The 22,658-nt window shown below is 46.1% G+C and overlaps 2 protein-coding genes and 1 long non-coding RNA gene across 3 annotated transcripts in view; 1 reads left to right on the top strand and 2 right to left on the bottom strand.

Moving 5' to 3' along the window:
- The window catches only part of sspo (SCO-spondin), a 75,701-nt gene that overhangs the window by 40,805 nt on the left and 12,238 nt on the right, over nucleotides 1-22,658 (top strand). Inside the window, 35 exon segments of the mRNA XM_070435689.1 lie at nucleotides 58-192; nucleotides 828-964; nucleotides 1,188-1,282; nucleotides 1,456-1,505; nucleotides 1,691-1,861; nucleotides 2,296-2,466; nucleotides 4,523-4,602; nucleotides 4,822-4,991; nucleotides 5,212-5,258; nucleotides 5,390-5,590; nucleotides 5,894-6,064; nucleotides 6,319-6,516; nucleotides 7,209-7,308; nucleotides 7,404-7,624; nucleotides 7,855-8,013; nucleotides 11,778-11,944; nucleotides 12,274-12,413; nucleotides 13,740-13,960; nucleotides 14,054-14,089; nucleotides 14,300-14,464; nucleotides 14,900-15,112; nucleotides 15,367-15,534; nucleotides 16,010-16,144; nucleotides 16,304-16,544; nucleotides 16,650-16,802; nucleotides 16,933-16,979; nucleotides 17,217-17,387; nucleotides 17,695-17,871; nucleotides 18,221-18,376; nucleotides 20,124-20,388; nucleotides 20,694-20,740; nucleotides 21,289-21,525; nucleotides 21,674-21,835; nucleotides 21,965-22,081; nucleotides 22,281-22,419. Coding sequence (XP_070291790.1) covers nucleotides 58-192; nucleotides 828-964; nucleotides 1,188-1,282; nucleotides 1,456-1,505; nucleotides 1,691-1,861; nucleotides 2,296-2,466; nucleotides 4,523-4,602; nucleotides 4,822-4,991; nucleotides 5,212-5,258; nucleotides 5,390-5,590; nucleotides 5,894-6,064; nucleotides 6,319-6,516; nucleotides 7,209-7,308; nucleotides 7,404-7,624; nucleotides 7,855-8,013; nucleotides 11,778-11,944; nucleotides 12,274-12,413; nucleotides 13,740-13,960; nucleotides 14,054-14,089; nucleotides 14,300-14,464; nucleotides 14,900-15,112; nucleotides 15,367-15,534; nucleotides 16,010-16,144; nucleotides 16,304-16,544; nucleotides 16,650-16,802; nucleotides 16,933-16,979; nucleotides 17,217-17,387; nucleotides 17,695-17,871; nucleotides 18,221-18,376; nucleotides 20,124-20,388; nucleotides 20,694-20,740; nucleotides 21,289-21,525; nucleotides 21,674-21,835; nucleotides 21,965-22,081; nucleotides 22,281-22,419 — 5,263 coding nt within the window.
- LOC111953671 (E3 ubiquitin-protein ligase TRIM35-like) lies at nucleotides 2,556-4,760 on the bottom strand. Its single transcript, XM_023973095.2, has one exon. The coding sequence runs from the start codon at nucleotides 4,123-4,125 to the stop codon at nucleotides 2,707-2,709; it is 1,419 nt and encodes a 472-aa protein (XP_023828863.1). The 5' UTR covers nucleotides 4,126-4,760; the 3' UTR covers nucleotides 2,556-2,706.
- On the bottom strand, nucleotides 5,425-8,187 carry LOC139023182 (uncharacterized). Its single transcript, XR_011474326.1, has 3 exons — nucleotides 7,362-8,187; nucleotides 5,704-6,490; nucleotides 5,425-5,507 (listed from the first exon to the last, which is right to left on the bottom strand). It is a non-coding gene; the product is annotated as an uncharacterized lncRNA (long non-coding RNA).

Here is a 22,658-nt window from a genome sequence, read left to right as displayed (position 1 = left end):
GCGTGCGCGTGTGTGCGTGCGCATGCGTGCATGTGTGTGTGCGTGCGCCTATGCCAGGTGTAAAGGAGCCATGGAGTGTATGGTCAGAGTGTTCGGTGACGTGTGGAGGGGGGTACAGGAACAGGACACGGGGACCCCAAAGAACCCATGGTACTGCCCAGCAGTTCTCTGCCTGTAACCTGCAGCCCTGTGGTGAGTACAGACAGAGAGAGGGAGAGAAGGCTCTGATCTCCCACTCAGACTTACAGTATGACCATGTCTTGTGAGCTTTGAGGATGTTATATTTTGATATTCATGTATTCCTTTCTCGCTGACACCGAGTGCAGTATCTCTCTCTGAAGCAGACCAGGCCACCTTGAATACCCTTATTGATTCAAGATCATAGATAGGCATACCGAAAAGACCTACAGACACACTAACAAGCTCCAGAAGCCACTATGCTGTATATATCTATGCAGCTATGCAATGGTCTTTCACACTTGATCTGTGGCGACATGTAGCCTAGTGGTTAGAGCGTTGAAGCGAAAGGTCGCTGGTTTGAATACCCGAGCCGACATGATGAAAAATCTGTTGACGTGCCCTTAAGCAAGGCACTTAACCCTAATGCGCCATGGACGCCGTACTATTATGGCTGACCCTGCAAAACATCCCATTTCACTGCACCTATCCCGTGTATGTGACAATACATCATATTTTTTATGAAGACTGAATTTAGTGGCCATTTTTTTGCTGAGCTTCTTTCTTGATGTTCCTATGAGTTTTGGCTGCACCTCAAGTTGCATGAATCGATTGATTGATGCGTTGTCGTCTCATCCGCCCTGTGTTAGGTGATGGGACGGGCTGTCCTGGGGGACAGGTGTGGACGGTGTGTGTGGAGGGGCCGGTCACCTGCTCTGACATCAGTATGGATTATGAGAAGAATTGTACACCGGGCTGTCAGTGTCCACACGGCACTGTCCTGCAGGTCTGTCTGTCTATGCTCTCACACACTCACACACACACACACACACACACACACACACACACACACACACACACACACACACACACACACACACACACACACACACACATGCAAACTGGACTTGAACATGGATCTTCTGCGTGCCACAAAACGTTGTTAACCCACTGAGCTAAAGCCTGGGCAATAGCTCAAGAAGCAAACTGACCGTTCTCTGTTTCCTTAGGATGGCAAGTGTGTGTGGGTGTCTCAGTGTCGCTGTGATGTGGATGGGGAGCAGTATGAACCTGGTGATGTCGTACCCAGGGACTGCAACAACTGGTATTGGGAGTTGTAATACACCTATACAGTACTATACAGTAGTATACAGTACTATACAGTAGTATACAATAGTATAGCATCACATAGTATGTACGTGATATTATTTAATTAAACCTGAATAGAGCTCGCGGAAACAAATAGTCCTCTGACTCTTTCTCTCCTCTCCCTCACAGCACATGTGATTCTGGGAGGCTGGTAAACTGCACTCAACTCAACTGTAATGGTGAGTGGGGCATTGGCTTACTAAAAAGTAGAGAGAAGTAGGAGAAAACCACAAGGGGGAAATTGGTTTTGATTCAGAAATGGGTATGTCTCGCAATTTGCTTTATATTTGGTTATTGTTGTAGTCCATAGCTTGAACCAAAACCTAACAATAACCCCCCCCCCCCCCCCCCCCCCCCCACACAGTGGACGGTCAGTGGTCTTCCTGGACCCCCTGGGGTCAGTGTTCAGTGAGGTGTGGACCAGGTCTCCAGTCCCGCTATAGGTTCTGTTCTAGTCCCCGGCGGTCTGGGAGTGGTCTGCCCTGTATCGGACCTGACCACCAAGACCAGCTGTGTATGACTGCTCCCTGTGATCGTGAGTAATGCCTTGATGGAGGGATCTTTGTATATCTTTATTTGGATAGTCCGGATTTTTCATCTGTAAATGCTTTACAGATGGTCATACAATCAACAAACCATCTGTTGATAAGCAACTGCTTGCTAAGGTTACAGTTAGGGTTAGTTTTAGAATAAGGGTTAGGGTTAAGTTTAGGGTTAGGATAAGGGTTAATGGGAGGGTTAGAGCTATCTACAGATAGACTATCCAAATAAAGTGTTACCCTGAATAATTGACACACTGTATAATTTGAGGTGCTGGCTTTTACATTTTTTATGGATTATCTATGAGGATTCAGCACACAACCATTTTTGCAGTAGAATAATCATTTGATTGAGCATTAGTCCTGTACTGTACTCACCCCTTTTTTTTACTACTTTGGTTTAGCCTGTGTTGTGCCATGGTCTTTACAGGTAATGGTGGCTGGGGGGAGTGGAGCAACTGGACAGACTGCACCAAGTCATGTGGTGGGGGTGTTCAGAGCAGACGCCGGGATTGTGATAGCCCCAGTCCAGAGGGAGAGGGGGATTACTGTGAGGGGCTTGGCACAGAAGTAATCTCCTGCAACACTGACCACTGTCCAGGTACGCAATCAGAATGTGTGTGTGCATGCGTGCGTGCGTGCGTGCGTGCTAATTGCTAAAAAAAAGAAGTAAAATTGGTAAAACAGATTTTTTTATTAAACATGTGATCTTTATAACAGAATGTTATAATTAGGTGAAATAAATACGTTCTTTTTGACAAAATTACACTACCCAAAAGGCACTCTATATTGTGGAATGACACGTTATTTTGCTGTTCCACTGTTACAGACAGAGGTGGTATCAGCTCAAACTATGCTGTTCCACTACAACAGAGACTTTCTCTGGTAAAATCCTCAGATGCTTACTACAAAAGCAGGGGAAAAGTATCTTGGTGAAAGTGTGTGTAAACGTGTGTAGGTGGGTGTTATTAACAGGGTCAGAGAATGACAGCTTTCCTCTTTCCCAGTCCAGCTGCACTCTGATCCTCTGGGGTCTCAGTCTATTTGAGAGAGGGACGCTTTGATTCGATGAGGAGCGAGCTTTAAATATTCCTTTGTTATTATCTACACGCCAGTGTCCTCTCGTTGAGGAAGTGGCTCCCTTCCACTCTGTGACCACACCAACAGACCATAACATACTGTCCCCAACCTCAACGTCCCAGCTGTGTGTCCCTGAGTTAAAGCCTTCAGAACCCAGAACCGATCGGTACTTATCAAATCTCTCTGGGTTGTCAGGAAGCTGTGGTGTCTCCGTACTATGTCTCAAACTAATCAGGTTGCTAGACAGGATGAGATGGGGGTGAACAGTGTTGGGGTCGAGAATAACAGGAGTGAACTGAACAATCTCCTGCATCTTCTCCCAGACTCTGAACTTCAGGTTGCCCAGGTATTTGGCCACGTCTATCAGAGCTCCTGAAACCCTCTCTGGATCCGTTGGTGTGCACTCCAGGGCTCTTTCCTTTATAGCCTGGTAACTCTGTATAAACACGATATCTTCCCCTCTCAGTTCCACCTCTATGTCTCTGATTGTGTCTGAAAGGGATGATATCTCCCTGCTCATCTCTTCAATTTTCCTCTTCATCAGCCGACTCTTCCTCTCCTCTTCCTCCTTCAGTGCAGCAATCCTGACTACCCGTTCATCTCTTAAGAACAAGTGAAGCGCTTTAAATTCCTCCATAATCTGTTTTTCTGTGTGCTGGGCCTGGCTTCTGATGTGCTGTTCTGTTTTATCGCAAGTTAGTTTCACTGCATCAAAGACCTTCAGCTTCTCCTGTAAGACCTTCAGCACAGACTTGAGTTCCTTCTTGTAGTCCTGTGCAGCCTCATCCACGGGACAGAACTTATGGTTTGCGTGTTTTCTAGAAGTCTGACACACCACACATGCAGGCTGTTTATCCTCTAGACAGAAGAGCTTGAGTTTCTCACCGTGCAGACTGCAGACCACCTCAGACCCTGCTGAAGCGCCACCCTCCTCTTTCTGACTTCTCTCCTGTAAGAAGGCTTCACACAGGTTCCTCAGAGCCAGGTTACGGTGAGCTGCTCCTGAGCTGAATCTTTTCCTGCATACGGGACATTCATTCACTTCTCTTTGTCTCCAATATTCCTGTAGGCATTCATTACAGTAGCTGTGGCTACATGACAGGATAACAGGATCCTTGAAGATGTCACAGCACACAGGACAGCAGAGATCCTCCTCTGGGAGAGACAATTTAGCAGCCATTTTCTCTCACACACAATAGCCTTTGACCAGATATGTTAACTTTCACTTTCTTAGAATGAAGAGTGAAGTCAACAGCTGCACGTAGAAAGTGTCCCCTACCATACACTCTTCTGTTATCCTCTTCAGACTTTCCATTTATAACACGTATGTTATTCAACAGCACTGAGTTTCTTTTCCACACCAAATGAGGGATCCAGGGAGAACTGCTGCTGTTGTTCTGTATTTCCTCATTCAGGACAGTTTCGTTTCTGGATTCTTCTTTGGGGTTCTTTGGTGGTTGGCAATCCAGCTAATATACAGTACCGCCATCTAGTGGACTGGAATGTGGAGAAAAAGAGAAAGAGACTGTGTTTGTGTATGTGTATGTTTATATGACTGACACTGTGTCTGTTTTCAGTTGCGCCTTGCTCTCAAGTCCCTGGCACAGTGTTCAGTAGCTGTGGCCCCTCGTGTCCTCGCTCCTGTGATGACCTGTCTGTGAGTGTCACAAATTGTTTCTATTTTCCATATACATTATCTAAACACACAGCTTCTGGCTCTGTCAGTAAGACGTGTAGGTATTTGGCTGACTCCTTTGTCAACTTTGCACGAGGATGAGTATGATGATGGTGATGGTGGTCATGGTGGTGGTGATGCTAATGATGATAGCATACCCCCCCCCCCATATCCCTCTATACCCCCTGCCACACTGTGCAGCACTGTGACTGGCTCTGTGAGGCGGGGTGTTACTGCACGGAGGGCAAGGTGCTGTCTTCCGACGGGACGTCCTGTGTGGAGCGAGAGGAGTGCCCCTGTCTGGACCTCAACACTGGCTTGAGGTTGTACCCTGGAGAGAGCACCACTGCCCCCGACAGCTGCAACAACTGGTGAGAGAGAGAGAGGAGAGGAGGGGGAAAGATGGGGAGGAGGGGAGAGAGAAGAGAGGTGGAGAAGCTTTGTCACGTTGTCTTTTGACATGTGCATATTAAAACTTCAATGGTGCGACATAGATTGCGGTAGGCTTAAAGTAGTGGTGGTGTGGGTGCGTGTTTGCTGGCTTGAGGTTGTGCGTGTGTTAGGTTGTTATTGGTATCATTTGTGTTTCAGTACCTGCGAGGGAGGGAGGCTCAACTGTACCAGTGACCCCTGTCCAGGTAAGTAATAGGTGCAGTCTGAATACCCAATTTCCAATCACATTCAATACAGTATATCAACAAAAGCATATGAACTCACATGTATGTCTGGTCCATCCTGATTCCCCCCCCCCCCCCCCCCTGGTGGACAGTGTCAGGTGGGTGGTGTGAGTGGTCTGGCTGGATCTCCTGCTCTAAGACGTGTGGGGCAGAGTGGGTGTCCAGATATCGCAGCTGTGGCTGTCCAGAGCCCAAGGCGGGAGGAGCCCCCTGCCAGGGGGAACAGGAAGTACACGGTGGGGTGGGGGCACAGATCCAGAGACAACCCTGCCCTGTGGTCACCTTCTGCCCAGGTAACAACATAGTAATCACTTTAAAGGGTTTGTGACTTACAGGAAGACAACATTATAGTATGTGGTTAGTGTAATTACATGGATTCTGCCTTCTTTACCTCCTCCTGTCTCACCTTTTCTCTCTTTCTCCCACCTTTCCTTTCTGTTCCTCTCCCTCTCTCATCCCACTTGTCGATTCCGTTCTCTCCCCCTCTTTTGTTTCTTTATTTCCACCCCCTCTCTTTCCATCTCTCCCCCTCTCTCTCCCACTCTCTCCTTGTCTCTCTTCCACTCTCTCCCCCTCTCCCTCTCTCTCTCCATCAGTCCATGGTTCGTGGAGCCTGTGGTCGGGCTGGTCAGAGTGTGATGGCTGTGAGGGGGTGTCTGTGAGGACCAGGGAGTGTAACAGTCCTCCTGCCAGGTTCGGGGGTCTGCCCTGCCACGGGGAGAGCCGTCAGAGCCGCGGCTGCCAAGACAACGTCACCATCTGCTCAGGTTAGCTGATGACATCATGGGTGACATTTTGACTGTGCCAAAGTGCGGACATGTTACAAAAATGTAATTTCAAATACTTGTCATGACACATGTTTCAAAATGACTTGGGGATATTATGATTGGATTGAATTTCACACAAATCTTGCAGTAGTAAGTAATATGGTTACTTTAGCTCTTTATGTTGTTAGTCTCTGTTTACTCCCAGTTGTTGAGTTGTGACCTCGTATTTTTCCCATGATGCTCCTCTCTCTCAGAATGTGGCGGCGTGCAGGTGGACTGGCCATGTGGGAAGCCCTGTCCACGCTCCTGCTCTGATCTCCATGGCGACACAGAGTGTCTGGACACGGCGGAGTGCAGTATGTCCTGTGGTTGCCCGGATGATCTTGTGCTACAGGACGGCCAGTGTGTGGAGAGGGAGGAATGTCGCTGCAAATACCACAACAGCACTACTGGTGAGACCAGTGGAGAACACTTACCTAGACAACATGCTTTTAACACAACTTAATTGGTAATTACTGTCCTACTACTCATGTTGTTTGTTTCAACTCCTGATGCTATGCTAAGCTGCAGCGAGGTCAGCAAACATCTCTCTCTCTCTCTCTCTCTCTCTCTCTCTCTCTCTCTCTCTCTCTCTCTCTCTCTCCCTGTCATGCTCGCCTCTCCATCCATCTCTCTCTCTCTCTCTCCTCTCCTCATGCTCTCTCTCTTCTCCCTCGCTCGCTCGCTCTCTCGCTCTCTCTCTCTTCTCTTTCTCTCTCTCTCGTCGCCTCGTCCTCTCTCATCTCTCTCTCTCTCTCTCTCCTCTCTCTCTCTCCCCTCTCTCTCTCTCTCCATCATTCAATTCAATTCAATTCAATTGACTTTATTGACATGGCAAGTTATTATTACTTACATTGTCAAAGTATACATATCGAAAAATTTAAATAAAATATATATGTATATATATACACAAAATATATATATATTTATATATAAATAAATGGTGGGATTAACAGCAATAATAATACTAGTAGTGGACATGGGATTACCATTAATAACAGCTACAACAACAATATTAATCAGAACAACAATACATTAAAGCAACGCACAATTAAAGCTCTCTCTCTCTCTCTCTCTCTCTCTCTCTCTCTCTCTCTCCATCCAGGTGGGCTAGACTCTAGTAACACCTCGTGGGCGTGGCCTGGTAGGTCAGATTGGCAGTTCGCAAATCCAGGAGAGACCATCATCGCTGACTGTAAAAACTGGTACAGTACACAACATGTTTCCCTACCGGTAGCATAGCACATATTGACAATACCGTTTTTGTAATGCAGTCTTCTTTCTCTTCCCTATACCGCAGCACCTGTGAGGCGGGTGTTCTCCACTGCCAATCAGTCCCTGGTTGCCATGTCGATGGCGGCTGGAGCCAATGGGGAGGCTGGTCAGAGTGCTCGGCCCCCTGCGGGGGTGGAGTCAAGCTCCGCATGCGTCAGTGTGATAACCCCGCCCCTCAGAGCGGGGGGAGGGGCTGTGCAGGCATGTCTGAACAGCAGAGAGAGTGCAACAACCACACCTGTACAGGTACACGCTGGGGCAGACTTGGTGGAAGCATAACATGACATATCATCGTAGACTTCACCCACACAATGTTGAATGCTGATGATGTATGCACTACCTTTGAACAGATTGTATTACATACAACCCCCCAAGACATATTTCTGGACATACAGTAATGTACTTGATACTACCTTACTGCCTCCAAAACACCATGGTACCTGATGTCCCATCTCTGGTGTTGTGCCCCCATCCAGACTCTGGCCGCTGGCCGACCTGGTCCCCCTGGTCCTCCTGGTCTGTGTGCTCAGTGAGCTGTGGAGGAGGGGAACAGTCTCGTACCCGTCTCTGCAGCTTCCCGCCCTGCTCTGGCATGAGGAGGCAGAGCAAGACGTGTAACACCCAGGTCTGTCTCGGTGAGTACATGTGGATGTTACATGTGTTCCTGTGTTGTTCAGTTGGTAAGAGCGTGGTCGTGTGGTGCTAGTAACGCCAGGGTTGGGGGTTCGATTCCCGATAAATAGCAGACAGTGAGATAAAGTACAGTTCAAATTCCCTTGCTGCAGCTACCACTGGCACCCAGTGTAAGAATCCGTATCCCTTCAAAGTCCATGTACCTGTAGTAGATAGCTGAGTGTTTTATGCGATAAGGTGCACAGTAGCACAGCCAATCAGATAGCACTGTGTCATTTAGACACACCCCTGATGACTACCCACTGTAGGACTGCAGGGCCTTGCATGGTGTCAAGGTGTTTTGGGATCTACATTTTGTTTGCGTGAGAGAGTCAATGGGTGTGCCTGAAATGGCACCCTATTCCCTTCGTTTATAGTGTACCACATTTGACCTGGGCCCATAGGACTCTGGCCAAAAGTAGTGCTCTATATACGGAATAGGATGCCATTCTAGATGCAGTCAATCACTAATATGACCAGCACGAGGGGCCAGAGTGAAGGTTAGTAGTAACACCAGGAAATGCAGCGTTGAAGTGAAGTGCATCTTAAAGTGAAATAGCTCAGCGGAGGTGGATTAGTCTTCATTTTTCACTCTGGCTTCCCCTTCCGTCTCCTCGTTGAGGCTATTTTGGGTTCTGTGTGTGATTAGTATGAGTGATAGTCCTCTGAGAATGCAGCCTCTCGTTCCAGCTCGGACTGAGTAAGAGTCAGTCTGTTGAATGGAAAAAGATTTACTGCCGGACCAATAGAACAATTATCTCCACATTTACAGTAGTAGTGGTGGAAGTAGTAGTAGTATACCTAATAGAAGTAACTATGGCCAAGGTGGAAGTAGTAGTAGTATTACTAATAGTAGGCACTATGGCCAAGGTGGAAGTAGTAGTGATATTACTAATAGTAGTCAGTCACTATGGCCAGGGTGGAAGATAGTAGTGTATAGCTAATAGTAGTCACTATAGCCAGGTGGAAGTAGTAGTGGTATTACTAATAGCCAGTCACTATAGCCAAAGGTGGAAGTAGTAGTGATATTACTAATAGTAGTCACTATAGCCAAGGTGGAGTTAGTAGTGATATTACTATAGCTAGTCACTATAGTCAAGGTGGAAGTAGTAGTGATATTACTAATAGTAGTCACTATGCCAAGGTGGAAGTATAGTGATATTACTAATAGTAGTCACTATAGTCAAGGTGGAAGTAGTAGTGATATTACTAATAGTAGTCACTATAGTCCAAGGTGGAAGTAGTAGTGATATTACTAATAGTAGTCACTATAGTCCAGGTGGAAGTAGTAGTGGATTACTCAATAGTAGTCACAATAGTCAAGGTGGAAGTATAGTGATATTACTAATAGTAGTCACTATGGCCAAGGTGGAATAGTAGTGATATTACTAATAGTAGTCACTATAGTCAAGGTGAAGTAGTAGTACTATTACTAATCTAGTAGTCCACTATAGCCAAGTGGAAGTAGTAGTGATATTACTAATAGTAGTCACTATAGCCAAGGTGGAAGTCAGTAGTGGTCATACTAATAGTAGTCACTATAGTCCAAGGTGGAAGAGTAGTGGTATTACTAATAGTAGTCACTATAGCCAAGGTGGAAGTAGCAGTGATATTACTAATAGTAGTCACTATAGCCAAGGTGGAAGTAGTAGTGATCATCACTATAGTAGTCACTATAGTCAAGGTGGAAGTATAGTGATATTACTAATAGTAGTCACTATGTCCAAGGTGGAATAGTAAGTGATATTACTAATAGTAGTCACTATAGTCCAAGGTGGAAGTAGTAGTGGATGTTACTAATAGTAGTCACTATGGCCAAGGTGGAAGTATAGTGATATACTAATAGTAGTCACTATGTCCAAGGTGGAAAGTAGTATGGTATTACTAATAGTAGTCACTATAGTCAAGGTGGAAGTAGTAGTGATCATTACTAATAGTAGTCACTCTAGCCAAGGTGGACAATAGTAGTGATATTACTAATAGTAGTCACATATCAAGGTGGAAGTAGTAGGTAGTTACTAAATAGTAGCTCACTATGTCCAAGGTGGAAGTAGTAGTGATGATTACTCATAGTAGTCATAAGTGGCCAAGGTGGAAGTAGTAGTGATATTACTAATAGTAGTCACTATAGTCAAGGTGGAAGTAGTAGTATATTACAATAGTAGTCACTATGGCCAAGGTGGAATTAGTTAGTAGTATTACTAATAGTAGTCACTATGCCAACGGTGGAAGTATGTAGTGATATTACTAATAGTAGAACTATAGCCAAGTGGAAGTAGTAGTGATGTATTACTCATAGTAGTCACTATAGTCAAGTGGAAGTAGTAGTGATATTACTAATAGTAGTCACTATGTCCAAGGTGGAAAGTAGTAGTGGTATTACTAATAGTAGTCACTATAGCCAAGGTGGAATTAGTATGATATTACTAATACGTAGTCACTATAGTCAAGTGGAAGTCAGTAGTGATATTACTAATAGTAGTGTCACTATGGCCAAGTGGAAGTAGTATAGTATTACTAATAGTAGTCACTATGGCCAAGGTGGAAGTAGTAGTGATATTACTATAGTAGTCACTAAGTCAAGGTGGAAGTAGTAGTGTATATACTAATAGTTAGTCATTAGCCAAGTGCGATAGTAGTGATATTACTACATCAGTAGGCACTATAGTCAAGGGGAAGTAGCTAGTGGTATACCTAATAGTAGTCACTATGCCAAGGTGGAAGTAGTAGTGATATTACTAATAGTAGTCACTATGGCCAGGTGGAAGTAGTAGTGATATTTACTAATAGTACGTCACTATACGTCAAGGTGGAAGTAGTAGTGATATTACTATAGTAGTCACTATGGCCAAGGTGGAAGTAGTAGTAGTATTACTAATAGTAGTCACTATGGCCAAGGTGGAAGTAGTAGTGATATTACTAATAGTAGTAACTATAGCCAAGGTGGAAGTTAGTAGTGATATTACTAATAGTAGTCACTATAGTCAAGGTGGAAGTAGTAGTGATATTACTAATAGTAGTCACTATAGCCAAGGTGGAAGTGTAGTGTATTTACTAATGTAGTCACTATAGCCAAGGTGGAAGTAGTAGTGATATTACTAATAGTAGTCACTATAGTCAAGGTGGAAGTAGTAGTAGTATTACTAATAGTAGTCACTATGGCCAAGGTGGAAGTAGTAGTGATATTACTAATAGTAGTAACACTATAAGCCAAGGTGGAAGTAGTAGTGGAATATTACTAATAGTAGTCACTATAGTCAAGGTGGAAGTAGTAGTGATATTACTAATAGTAGTCACTATGTCCAAGGTGGAAGTAGTAGTGGTATTACTAATAGTAGTCACTATAGCCAAGGTGGAAGTAGTAGTGATATTACTAATAGTAGTAACTATGGCCAAGGTAAGTAGTAGTGATATTACTAATAGTAGTAACTATAGCCAAGGTGGAAGTAGTAGTGATATACAATAGTAAGCTCCATAGCCAACGCGTGGAAGTAGTAGTGATATTACTAATAGTAGTAACTATAGCCAAGGTGGAAGTAGAGCTACTAGACAGAAGTAGTTGTTGTAGTACAAGTAGTATCTGTAGTAGTGATTCATTCTGTATTTTAGAAATCTCCTTTTTATACTATATGCAAGTATTTGACAATGAAACTCACACTCTATGCACACAATTTGATAACTGCTCTCCTGTCTGCCCATCTCACCCAAACCCCTGCCTTGGTACCAGAGGTGGGTTGCCCTCCGGGTCGTCTGTACAGGGAGTGTGAGCGGGGCGAGGGATGCCCCTTCAGTTGTGCCCAGGTCAGCGGGCGAGAGGGCTGCTACTCTGAGGGCTGCGAGGAGGGGTGCCACTGCCCCCTGCAGACCTTCCAGCACAACAGAGCCTGTGTACAGGTCAGTTACAGTGGTTATTTAATGTGTATTTCAGATTAATGAAAGGATACTTATTCAGAATTTCAGATAAATAAATGATTATTTCAAGCGTATTTCGAATGAATGAAAACTTTATATTAGTGTATTTTAGATAAGTAAAAGGTTATAACAAGTGTATTCCTCATGAATAAACAGTTACTTCATACGTATTCCACATGAATAAACAGTTCATTCATATGTATTCCACATGAATAAACAGTTCATTCATACGTATTCCACATGAATAAACAGTTACTTAATGTGTATTGAATAAGGGAGCTAGTAAACCAAGCACTGTGTTTCGTGTTTAGGAGTGCCCCTGCCTGGTGGACAAGGAGCTCCTGACCTCACTACAGAATGTGTCTGTGACCCCAGTGTTGGCCCACCATAATCTAACCCAGGGGGATGAGTTCCAGTCTGGGGAAACGTTCATACAAGACTGCAGTGTCTGGTGTGTGAGAGAGATACACCACATCACACAAATAAGCACAAATGTTCTCTAAAAGCTATTTATTGAATTTAGAGTGCACTCTTACTCCCACATGAGGTGTTATAAATGTGTAGTTTACAATATAGCTTGAATCATTGTGGCACACAATGGGGCTGAGAGCTATACTGTGTAACACTGAAACTAAATCTTTGGTATCAACCTCCAATGGGACTGAGAGGTACACTGTGTAACATAGAATGTAAATCTGTTATAATCTGTGGTATCAACCACAACCACAGATTGTGGTACACAATCTGTACTCTTATTTCTCTCTCCTTACCTGGCTAAGACCAGGACCCGGTGGAAATGTTGTCACATCTGCTCACTAATCAAGCACACGTCTGTGAGTGGTTATCCTTTCTGTATATATACTGTATGTATATACAATATACAGTGCCTTTGGAAAGTATTCACACCCCTTGACTTATTCAACATTTTTGTTGTGGTACAGCCTGAATTCAAAATTGATTCAATGTATGTTTTTTTCACCCATCTACACACAATACTGCATAATGATAAAGTTAAAACATGTTTTTAGAATGTTTTCAAATTTACTGAAAATGAAATACAGAAATATCTCATTTATATAAGTATTCACACTCCTGAGTCAATACATGTTAGAATCAACTTTTGGCAGTGATTACAGCTGTGAGTCTTTCTGGGTAAGGCTCTACGCGCTTTCCACACCTGGATTGTACAATATTTGCACTTCTTTTTAAAATTCTTCAAGCTCTTTCAAGTTGGTTGTTGATCATTGCTAGATAACCATCTTCTAGTCTTGCCATAGATTTGAAGTCAAAAGTGTAACCAGACCACTCAGGAACATTCAATGTCATCTTTGTGGTTGAATCTGAGTTTGAAATTCACTGCTCAACTGAGGAACCTTACAGATGAGGTAGTCATTCAAAAATCATGCTGAACACTATTATTGCACACAGAGTAACTCCATGCAACTTATTATGTGACTTGTTAAGCACATTTTTACTCCTGAACTTATTTAGGCTTGCCATAACAAAGGGTTGAATACTTATTGACTCAAGACATTTCAGTTTTTCATTTTTTATTAATTTGTAAAAGATTCTAAAAACATAGTTCTACTTTGACATTATGTGGTATTGAGTGTAGGCCAGTGACACACAATCTCAATTTAATCCAGTTTAAATTCAGACTGTAACACAACAAAATGTGGAAAAGGTCAACGGGTGTATATATAAATATATTTAGCTACAGGCCTAGTTGAACTATTCACAGCCTAACTTATTTTCTGACCCTCCTGTCTGCCTGTAGCGGGTGTCAACATGGTTTGTGGAACTGTTCCTTGGAACCGTGTCCCGTAGACGGGGGTCTGTCCCCCTGGGGCCCTTGGAGCCCCTGCTCCCTGTCCTGTGGGGGCCTGGGCCTGAAAACCCGCAACCGAGCCTGCAGCCACCCGGCACCGGCATACGGGGGCAGAGACTGCCTGGGGCCCCGGCAAGAGAGCACCTACTGCCAGGCTACGGACTGCCCAGGTACTGAACTGTACTCTCCAGGAATGTAATAGCATCAGGCACGCAATATACTAAAATATGACGTTACCTATTATGTTTTGTAATCCTTTACAGTAATCATCGGCCCCACAGAAGAGCCCTCTCTACCAGGTAACACTCCACACACCACAGGGCTTCCTTACCCTAGAGACCTCTGTCTGTCTCACTATTGAGGCTCCCCACTCTCTCTCTCTCACACACACTTCTTACTTCTCCACTGTAAATGTTCTATCTACAGTATGAACTGTTGTGTTCTATGAACTTGTTAATTGTACAATAAAGACTTGTTGAGGCTCAATTGATCTCCCTCCCTCCCTGTAGATGAGGATGCAGGCTTCTCTCAGTGGTCGTCGTGGACCACCTGCTCTCGGTCGTGTAGCGATTCCCTGACCCCGGCCCTCAAGTCCCGTCAGAGGCGGTGTGTCAGACCCCCCTGCTCAGGGGACACCCGTCAGGAGAAGGCCTGCAACCTGCCCCAGTGTCCTGGTAATGTCCCCTTTCTTCCCCAACCCCATATCCTAATGTCCAGCTACTGTTCCCTTAGCTCTAATGCAGTAGTCCTATGTGTATTTTCTGTCGGGTTGATTGTGTCCTTTTTCAGTACAGTAGGGAAGTGAAAAATACAAACATTTTAAGCATGGATCAGTGGAGGCTGCTGACGGGTAGGACAGCTCATAATAATGGCTGCAAGGGAGCGAGTGTAATGTCACGTATTTAATACCATTCCACTGATAGCACTCCAGTCTTTACCATGAGCCCGTTCTCCCCAATTAAGGTGCCACCAACCTCCTGTGGCATGGATGTATAATGTAAATCAGGCTGCAGGCCTCAGTGCTCCTTCATGTCAGCAGTGTCCCTTATTTTGAAATACCACAGTCCTCACTATCATGTATGTCTGTCTTTTGCTGTGTGTGTTACCAGACGGCGGTGGGGTGTGTGTAGGGGACGACTGCGCCCAGAGGAACTGCACGTGGATGGAGTGGGGCGAGTGGGCGGCGTGCTCCCGCTCCTGCGGCGTGGGTCAGCAGCAGAGGTTACGCACCTTCCTGACCCCCGGGGTCAACGGTTCTTGGTGTGATGACATACTGGGGGGTAACCTGGAGAATCGCTTCTGTAACATAAAGGCCTGTCGAGGTTGGTGCACTGACACTGTAATAGACAGCTACTGTGCATGCTGTTTGCGTTCGGAATTTTGTACTGTCCACTAAATGCCATTCTAAACTAATTGAATCTGATAGGAATGTATGGAAATGAATCACTTCTTAATAGCCACTCATATATCTGAAAGCATTTGATAGCTAAGCACGGGGTGTAGGGCTGATTTTGTTCCCCAGAGTGGAGGCATAGTTAAAGGACTCTCTCTCTCTCTCTCTCTCTCTCTGTGTCAGTGGACGGAGGCTGGTCTCGCTGGAGCCCTTGGTCTCTCTGTGACAAGCGCTGTGGGGGCGGGCGCTCCATCCGAACCCGCTCTTGCTTCAGCCCCCCGCCCAAAAATGGCGGGCGCAAGTGTGAGGGAGAGAAGAACCAGGTGAAACCGTGCAACACCAAACCCTGTGGTAAGACCGATCTCTCTCTCTCTCTGCTCTATCTGCTCTCTCTGCTCTCTCTTTCTCTCTCTCTATCTGCTCTATCTGCTCTCTCTATCTCTGCTCTCTCTGCTCTCTCTATCTCTCTCTTTCTCTGCTCTCTCTCCATCTCTCTGCTCTTTCTGCTCTATCTGCTCTCTCTATCTCTCTCTTTCTCTGCTCTCTCTCCATCTCTCCCTCCATCTCTCTCTCTCTGCTCTATCGGCTCTGTCTATCTCTCTCTCTCTGTCTCTGCTCTCTCTCTCTCTCTGCTCTCTCTCCATCTCTCTCCCGCTCTGCTCCATCTGATCTCTCTCTCTCTCTGCTCTCTCTCTGTTTGTATCTCTCTCCTCACCTCAGTCACTGACAACAACAAAAAATATATCCCTTGGATAGAAAAAAAGATGGATGGAGAAGTGTTTTTAACCATACTTAACCATGCTGTACTATCATACATGTGTCCCAGATGAGAAGGGTTGCCCAGCGGGTCAGGAGGTTGTGCCCTGTGCCAACGAGTGTCCTCAGCGCTGCTCAGACCTCCAGCAGGGCATCCAGTGCCAGGGCAACACAGAGTGCCAGCCTGGGTGCCGCTGCCCAAAAGGCTAGTGACCGGTCACATTTTCACAGTCAACTATTCGTTTTGTCATGAATTGACATGAACTATTATACTGAGCTATATTAAGTACTGTACACAGATCAGATGTCTTCCATTGCATGTATAAATCTACTAATAACACTATAAATATGTGTGTTGTTCCAGGTCAGCTGCAGCAGGACGGGGTGTGTGTGCAGGTATGGCAGTGTGACTGTGTGGACTCTTTGGGTCAGAGCTGGGCTGCAGGCAGCTGGCACCAGGTGGACTGCAACAATTGCAGCTGCGCAGATGGACTGCTTTCCTGCACCAATCAGAGCTGCCGAGTGGCCAGCTGCACATGGAGCTCCTGGTCCAATTGGGCGTCCTGCAGCACTTCCTGTGGGCGTGGCCAGAGAACCCGCTTCAGGTGAGAAAAGAAGAAAAGAGACCATTACACAAACACACACACACACAAATACACAGGATGTCAGATATTGATATTGTGTGTGTGTGTGTGTGTGTGTCCTATGAGATCGCTAATACCAGAGCGTGAAGGAGCGGTTTGCCAGTTTGAGGAGGTGCAGCACAAGTCATGTGACCCCGGGCCCTGCCCACCCCTCTGTGTCCATGACAACCAGGAGCTGACCGTGGGAGACACGTGGTTGCAGGGAGAATGTAAACAATGGTGAGGTCGTAGAACTAAAATATAGATGATGAAATAGCTCAGTGATATAGTGTTATAATGGCATTAGTGGTACAGTAGATTTTTGTACTGACTTTGAATTGTAACATTTTCTGTGTCTTTTCTCTCTCAGCACATGTACCCCAGAGGGAGACTATTGCCAAGATATTGACTGTCGAGGTGTGTTCATTATCTTCTTATACCTGCCTGCACATTTGATGAGTTTGATGTAATGCATTTGCGTCAATTTGTTCTTCTTTGATGGATTGCGAAATCTAATTTGATCATTCAAAAATACACATACAACCATATCACTGCAGAGAGAACGCCTCTCACTTATGATAAAAACAATGAATCGCGTTCCAAGTATTGTGATTGGCTGTGTATCCTGCCAATCACTCCTCTTCTGGTTGACAGTGGATGGTGGTTGGACGCCCTGGTCGGTGTGGTCGGACTGTCCGGTGACGTGTGGGCGGGGCACTCAAATTCGGAGCCGGGCCTGTATCAACCCTCCTCCCCGTAACAACGGGACAGACTGCAGCGGACCAGAGAGAGACGCCCAAGGCTGTCACACACCTCCCTGCCTCGGTAACACAGACTACTGTTGATCAATTACAAACCCAACCCTAACACTTTTCTTTCGGCCTTTAATGTAGATCTGACAGAATTGGACAAAGTACCATGTTGATTATACCATTCAGATTAATTCATAATGAATAACACTCACCTGGCTCAAGAAAAGACCTGCTCTGAACCAATGGGAGTGGTTTGCACTCGGCACGTATAGAAACTGTAATCTTACAGGTCTACAGGGACACACCTGTTTCTCTCCCATCCCTCTGTCCCTCTTCTTGTTTTCAACTGTTGTTATGAACCACACGTCTCCTGTTTCCAGATGACCTTTGCCCTTGGTCACCATGGTCCAGCTGCTCCCGCAGCTGCGGCGCGGGGGTGGTGTGGCGACGCAGGGTGTGTGTGTGTGAAGGGGAGGGGGAGGGCGCCTGCCCCTCAGAGGTAGAGGCGGAGAGGAACAGAGAGGAGACCCAGCTGTGCTATAAGAGACCCTGTCCAGGTAGCATGACCTCAATAATATCTCTGGCTGTATTCATGTCTGCTCTTAGACACCAAGCACATTCTATAATAGCATAGTAGAATGGACTGGATACTGCTGTATACTCTGTTCTGTCTGTCCAGACATTATCTGAAGTCTGTTAGCAGTTATTATTGTTATTATAATTAAACCAAAAACTTGATTAACGTCATCTGACCAGGAAAGACTGGTATCCAGGCTCTGCCACATAGTAAACAATTAGGACACACACCCAAAGAGTTTAATCGCAGCCTCTCTTGGCTAAAAAATAATTTTCCAGTAAGGCTATACTTTTCTCCATCTTTGACTTCTTCCCCGTGTGTTTGTCCAGAATGCCCCATGTCAGAGTGGACCGAGTGGTCCGCCTGCCACTGTGTGTCCCAGAGGCAGCAGCGTCACCGCGCACCGCTCTCACCAGCCACCAAGGGACAGCACTGTTCCCGTCTGGACACCCAGAGCAGAACCTGCACACTAGACCACTGTCATGGTGAGGCCACATAGTAATGCTATCAGTGGGTTTTCTCTGTCAAATCAAATGTTATTGGTCACATACACATGGTTAGCAGATGTTAATGCGAGTGTAGTGAAATTCTTGTGCTTCTAGTTCCGACAGTGCAGTAATATCTAACAAGTAATCTAACAATTCCCCAACAACTACCTAATACACACAAATCTAAGTGGCATAGGCAAGGTGAAAAAGATGGTATAAGGTACAGTATATACATATGAGATGAGTAATGTAAGATATGTTAACATTATTAAAGTGGCATTGTTTAAAGTGTTTAGTGATCAATTTATTAACGTGGAGTCTATATGTGGGCAGCAGCCTCTCTGAGATAGTGATTACTGTTTAGCAGTCTGATGGCCTTGAGTTAGAAGCTGTTTTTCAGTCTTTCGGTCCAAGCTTTGATGCAGCTGTTCTGACCTCGCCTTCTGGATGGTGGCGGGGTGAACAGGCAGTGGCTCGGGTGGTTTTTGTCCTTGATGATCTTTTTGGCCTTCCTGTGACATCGAATGCTGTAGGTGTCTTGGAGGGAAGGTAGTTTGCCTCCGGTAATGCATTGTGCAGACCACACCACCCTCTGGAGAGCTTTGCAGTTGAAGGCGGTGCAGTTGCCGTACCAGGCAGTGATACAGCCCAACAGGATGCTCTCGATTGTGCATCTGTAAAAGTTTGTCAGGGTTTTAGGTGACAAGACGAATTTCTTCAGCCTCTTGAGGTTTAAGAAGCGCTGTTGCGCCTTCTCCACCACGCTGTCTGTGTGGGTGGACCATTTCAGTTTGTCTGTGATGTGTATGCCGGGGAACTTAAAACTTTCCACATTCTCCACTACTGTACCTTTGATGTGGATAGGGGGGTGCTCCCTCTGCTGTTTCCTGAAGTCCACGATCATCTCCTTTGTTGTGTTGACATTGAGTGAGAGGTTGTTTTCCTGACACCACACTCCGAGTGCCTCACCTCCTCCCTGTAGGCTCTCATCGTTGTTGGAAATCAAGCCCACTACTGTTGTCTCGTCTGCCACGCAGTCATGGATGAACAAGGAGTACAGGAGGGGGCTGAGCACGCACCCTTGTGGGGCCCCAGTGTTGAGGATCAGCGAAGTGGAGATGTTGTTTCCACCCTTCACCATCTGGGGGCGGCCCATCAGAAAGTCCAGGACCCAATTGCACAGGGCGGGGTTGAGACCCAGGGCCTCCAGCTTAATGATGAGCTTGGAGGGTACTATGGTGTTAAATGCTGAGCTGTAGTCAATGAACAGCATTCTTACATAGGTATTCCTCTTCTCCAGATGTGATAGGGCAGTGTGCAGTGTGATGGCGATTGCATCGTCTGTGGACCTGTTGGGGCGGTATGCAAACTGAAGTGGGTCTAGGGTGGCAGGTGATCCTTGACTAGTCTCTCAAAGCACTTCATGATGACAGAAGTGAGTGCTACGGGGCGGTAGTCATTTAGTTCAGTTATCGTTGCCTTCTTGGGTACAGGAAAAATGGTGGCCATCTTGAAGCATGTGGGGACAACAGTCTGGGATAGGGAGAGATTGAATATATCCGTAAACACACCAGCCAGCTGGTCTGCGCCTACTCTGAGGACGCGCATGCTCTGCGCGCGTGTGTGTCGCGTGTGTGTGTGTGTGTGTGTGTGTGTGTGTGTGTGTGTGTGTGTGTGTGTGTGTGTGTGTGTGTGTGTGTGTGTGTGTGTGTGTGTGTGTGACATGAGATCTTCTCTCTTCCAGACTCTTGTGAGAAACCGTTCCAGTACTCTGAGTGTGGCTCCCCCTGTGAGAAGCAGTGTGCACTGCAGGGGCAGAAGGCGCTGTGTGCGGGGATACAGGAGTGTACCCCTGGCTGCTACTGCCCTCAGGGCTTGCTGCAGCAGAATGGGACCTGTGTGCCCCCAGAGCAGTGTGGCTGTGTACACCTCCAACATCAGGCCTCAGGGAGACCTGTCTCTGTGATTGTGCCACAGGGGAACATGGTCACTATAGACTGCAGCACCTGGTAAGTGACTTAACTTTTTTAACAAGTGAAGGAGAATCTATACAAAGTTTCAATATGGTAGCCATAGTATCAGAATAAACACAGATAATAAAACAAAGGCCAAGAGAGAGGAACACTAAGATAGACCATTAAATAGATGTGTATTTTTAAAGCTACATTTGCTCCCTGGGGCCACCGTAGATAGACCCATACACAGAATAATAAGATATAGTCTATATATAGTTAAATAGTCTGCATAGTACAATTAGATGGTTTTAGAGGTAAATGTATTATGACTCTCTGTGTATTGTCTTATTCCCTCCCAGCCTCTGTCATAATGGGACGTTGCAGTGTGACATGCGAGAGTGTGAAGGTAAGACCTACTGTTGTTCAGGGATCATCAACTAGATTTAGCCGCGGGGTGATTTTTCCTGGGTGGACGGTCATGGTACCGGAACATAATTACAAATCATTTGTAGACTGCAAATTGACCACAAGAAGTCCAAACAGATATAACATTTGACTAAAACATAACAATTTTGACCCTTACTTATATTTGTATACAGTCCCGTCTCTCTATTATGCTTCGGAACCAATTTCCAAAATTAAAATCACTTAAATCATTTACATTTTTAGCTCAGAAAACTTGGGGGGGTCAATTAAAACCACTTACTGGCCAAATTCGGGCCGTGAGCCGCCATTTGGGGAACCCTGCTGTAGTACATTCATTTCCTGGGTTTAGAGATAGTTCTTTTTATGGATCTTAGAACAGTTTGAGTTTGACATAAGTTGACTTTAGACCAACACTAAGCTTCATCCCTCTCCTACATCTCTCTACCTTACTCTTCCCCTCCCACCCCTCTCTATTTGTGTACCCCTCTCAACCTCCCCACTCTTTCCTACCCTCCCTCCCTCCTTCAGTCATTCTCAGTGAGTGGTCAGAGTGGACCCCCTGCTCTCCGTGTGTGCCCGCCTCCTCCCTGCAGTCCTCCTCCTCTCCCCAGGGTGGCGCTGCAGCCCTGGTGTCTGTCCAGCGGCGCTACCGAGCTTGTCTGGACCTGGACTCAGGCCAGCCAGTCTCAGGGGAGGAAGAGGGGGCACAGTGTACCGGGGAGCTGGAGGAGGAGAGGCTCTGCCCAGACCCCAATGCATGCAGAGGTGGGTGGTACTGTACACTAAGAATACGCTACACTCAGTCAGTACTAAACAACTGGCATGACTCTTGACGCTCTGCAGTATGATGATGATGACGATGAAGACAATGATGCTGATTACGATGTTCATGCTGATGTCATTTCCTGCCCAGACCTGTGCCAGTGGAGTGTGTGGAGTGTGTGGAGTGTGTGTCAGGAGCCGTGCAGTGGTGGGGTCAGACAGCGCCACAGACAGCCCCAGGCCTCCCCTCCAGGACCCCAGTGTCAAAAACAGCAGACCCAGACCAAAAGCTGCAACACTGGCCTCTGTCCAGGTACCCTTTAACCCTTTACTGGACATTTTAACTGGTTAACAATGTTCCTATACTGTATGTGCCTACAACTTCTTATAATGTGGTCTCCAAGGAGACAGCATTGATTGACTCCTTTCTTGTGTGATCTAGGCGAGCGCTGTGAGGACAGGGGGCGGGTCTACCAGGCGTCTTGTGCCAATCAGTGTCCCCGGAGCTGCACTGACCTCTGGGAGCATGTGCAGTGTCTGCAGGGAGTCTGTCACCCAGGTACTGGGCCTATGACCTCATGTCACTGTGTCCCTTATATCAGTGTGACATACTGACTTTCAGTGTGCTAGCCTTACAAGAAGAGGATATCCATCTGAACCTTTTGTCCCCCCCTCTTTCTTTCTCCCTTTTTATTTTCCCGGTTGTTCTCTCTCTCTCTCTCTCTCTCTCTCTCTCTCTCTCTCTCTCTCTCTCCCAGGGTGTCGGTGCGCAGAGGGCTGGCTGCTGCAGGACGGGGGCTGTGTTGAGGTGTCGGAGTGTCGCTGTGGGGTTCCCATGGGCAACGGCACCCTGGAGATCAGCCCTGCTGAGAACGTCAGACTGGACTGCAACACCTGGTGAGAAACCTGGTTAGGAACCTGGAGGATCTGGACTGCAACACCTGGTTAGGAACCTGTAGGAGCCTCATATCCACACGGCCTCAAAATGTTTTTTTTTTGTACATATCTCCCACTGATATCAAAGGAAGTTGTATGTGTGAGTTTGAATTCGGCCATCTATCATTACTATCACATACAAGTTATTGCATAGGAATTACTATATGAGTACGGTTTAGTGCTAGATTTCACCACAGTCA

Source organism: Salvelinus sp. IW2-2015, linkage group LG27 (assembly GCF_002910315.2).
Source record: "Salvelinus sp. IW2-2015 linkage group LG27, ASM291031v2, whole genome shotgun sequence".
NCBI classification, from domain to species: Eukaryota; Metazoa; Chordata; class Actinopteri; order Salmoniformes; family Salmonidae; genus Salvelinus; species Salvelinus sp. IW2-2015.
Note: the sequence above shows the minus strand (reverse complement) of the source record. Positions and strands in the feature narration are given on the sequence as shown.

Coding starts and splice junctions, on each gene's coding strand:
- LOC111953671 (XM_023973095.2), bottom strand. CDS start 4,125: ATGGCTGCTAAATTGTCTCTCCCAGAGGAGGATCTCTGCTGTCCTGTG.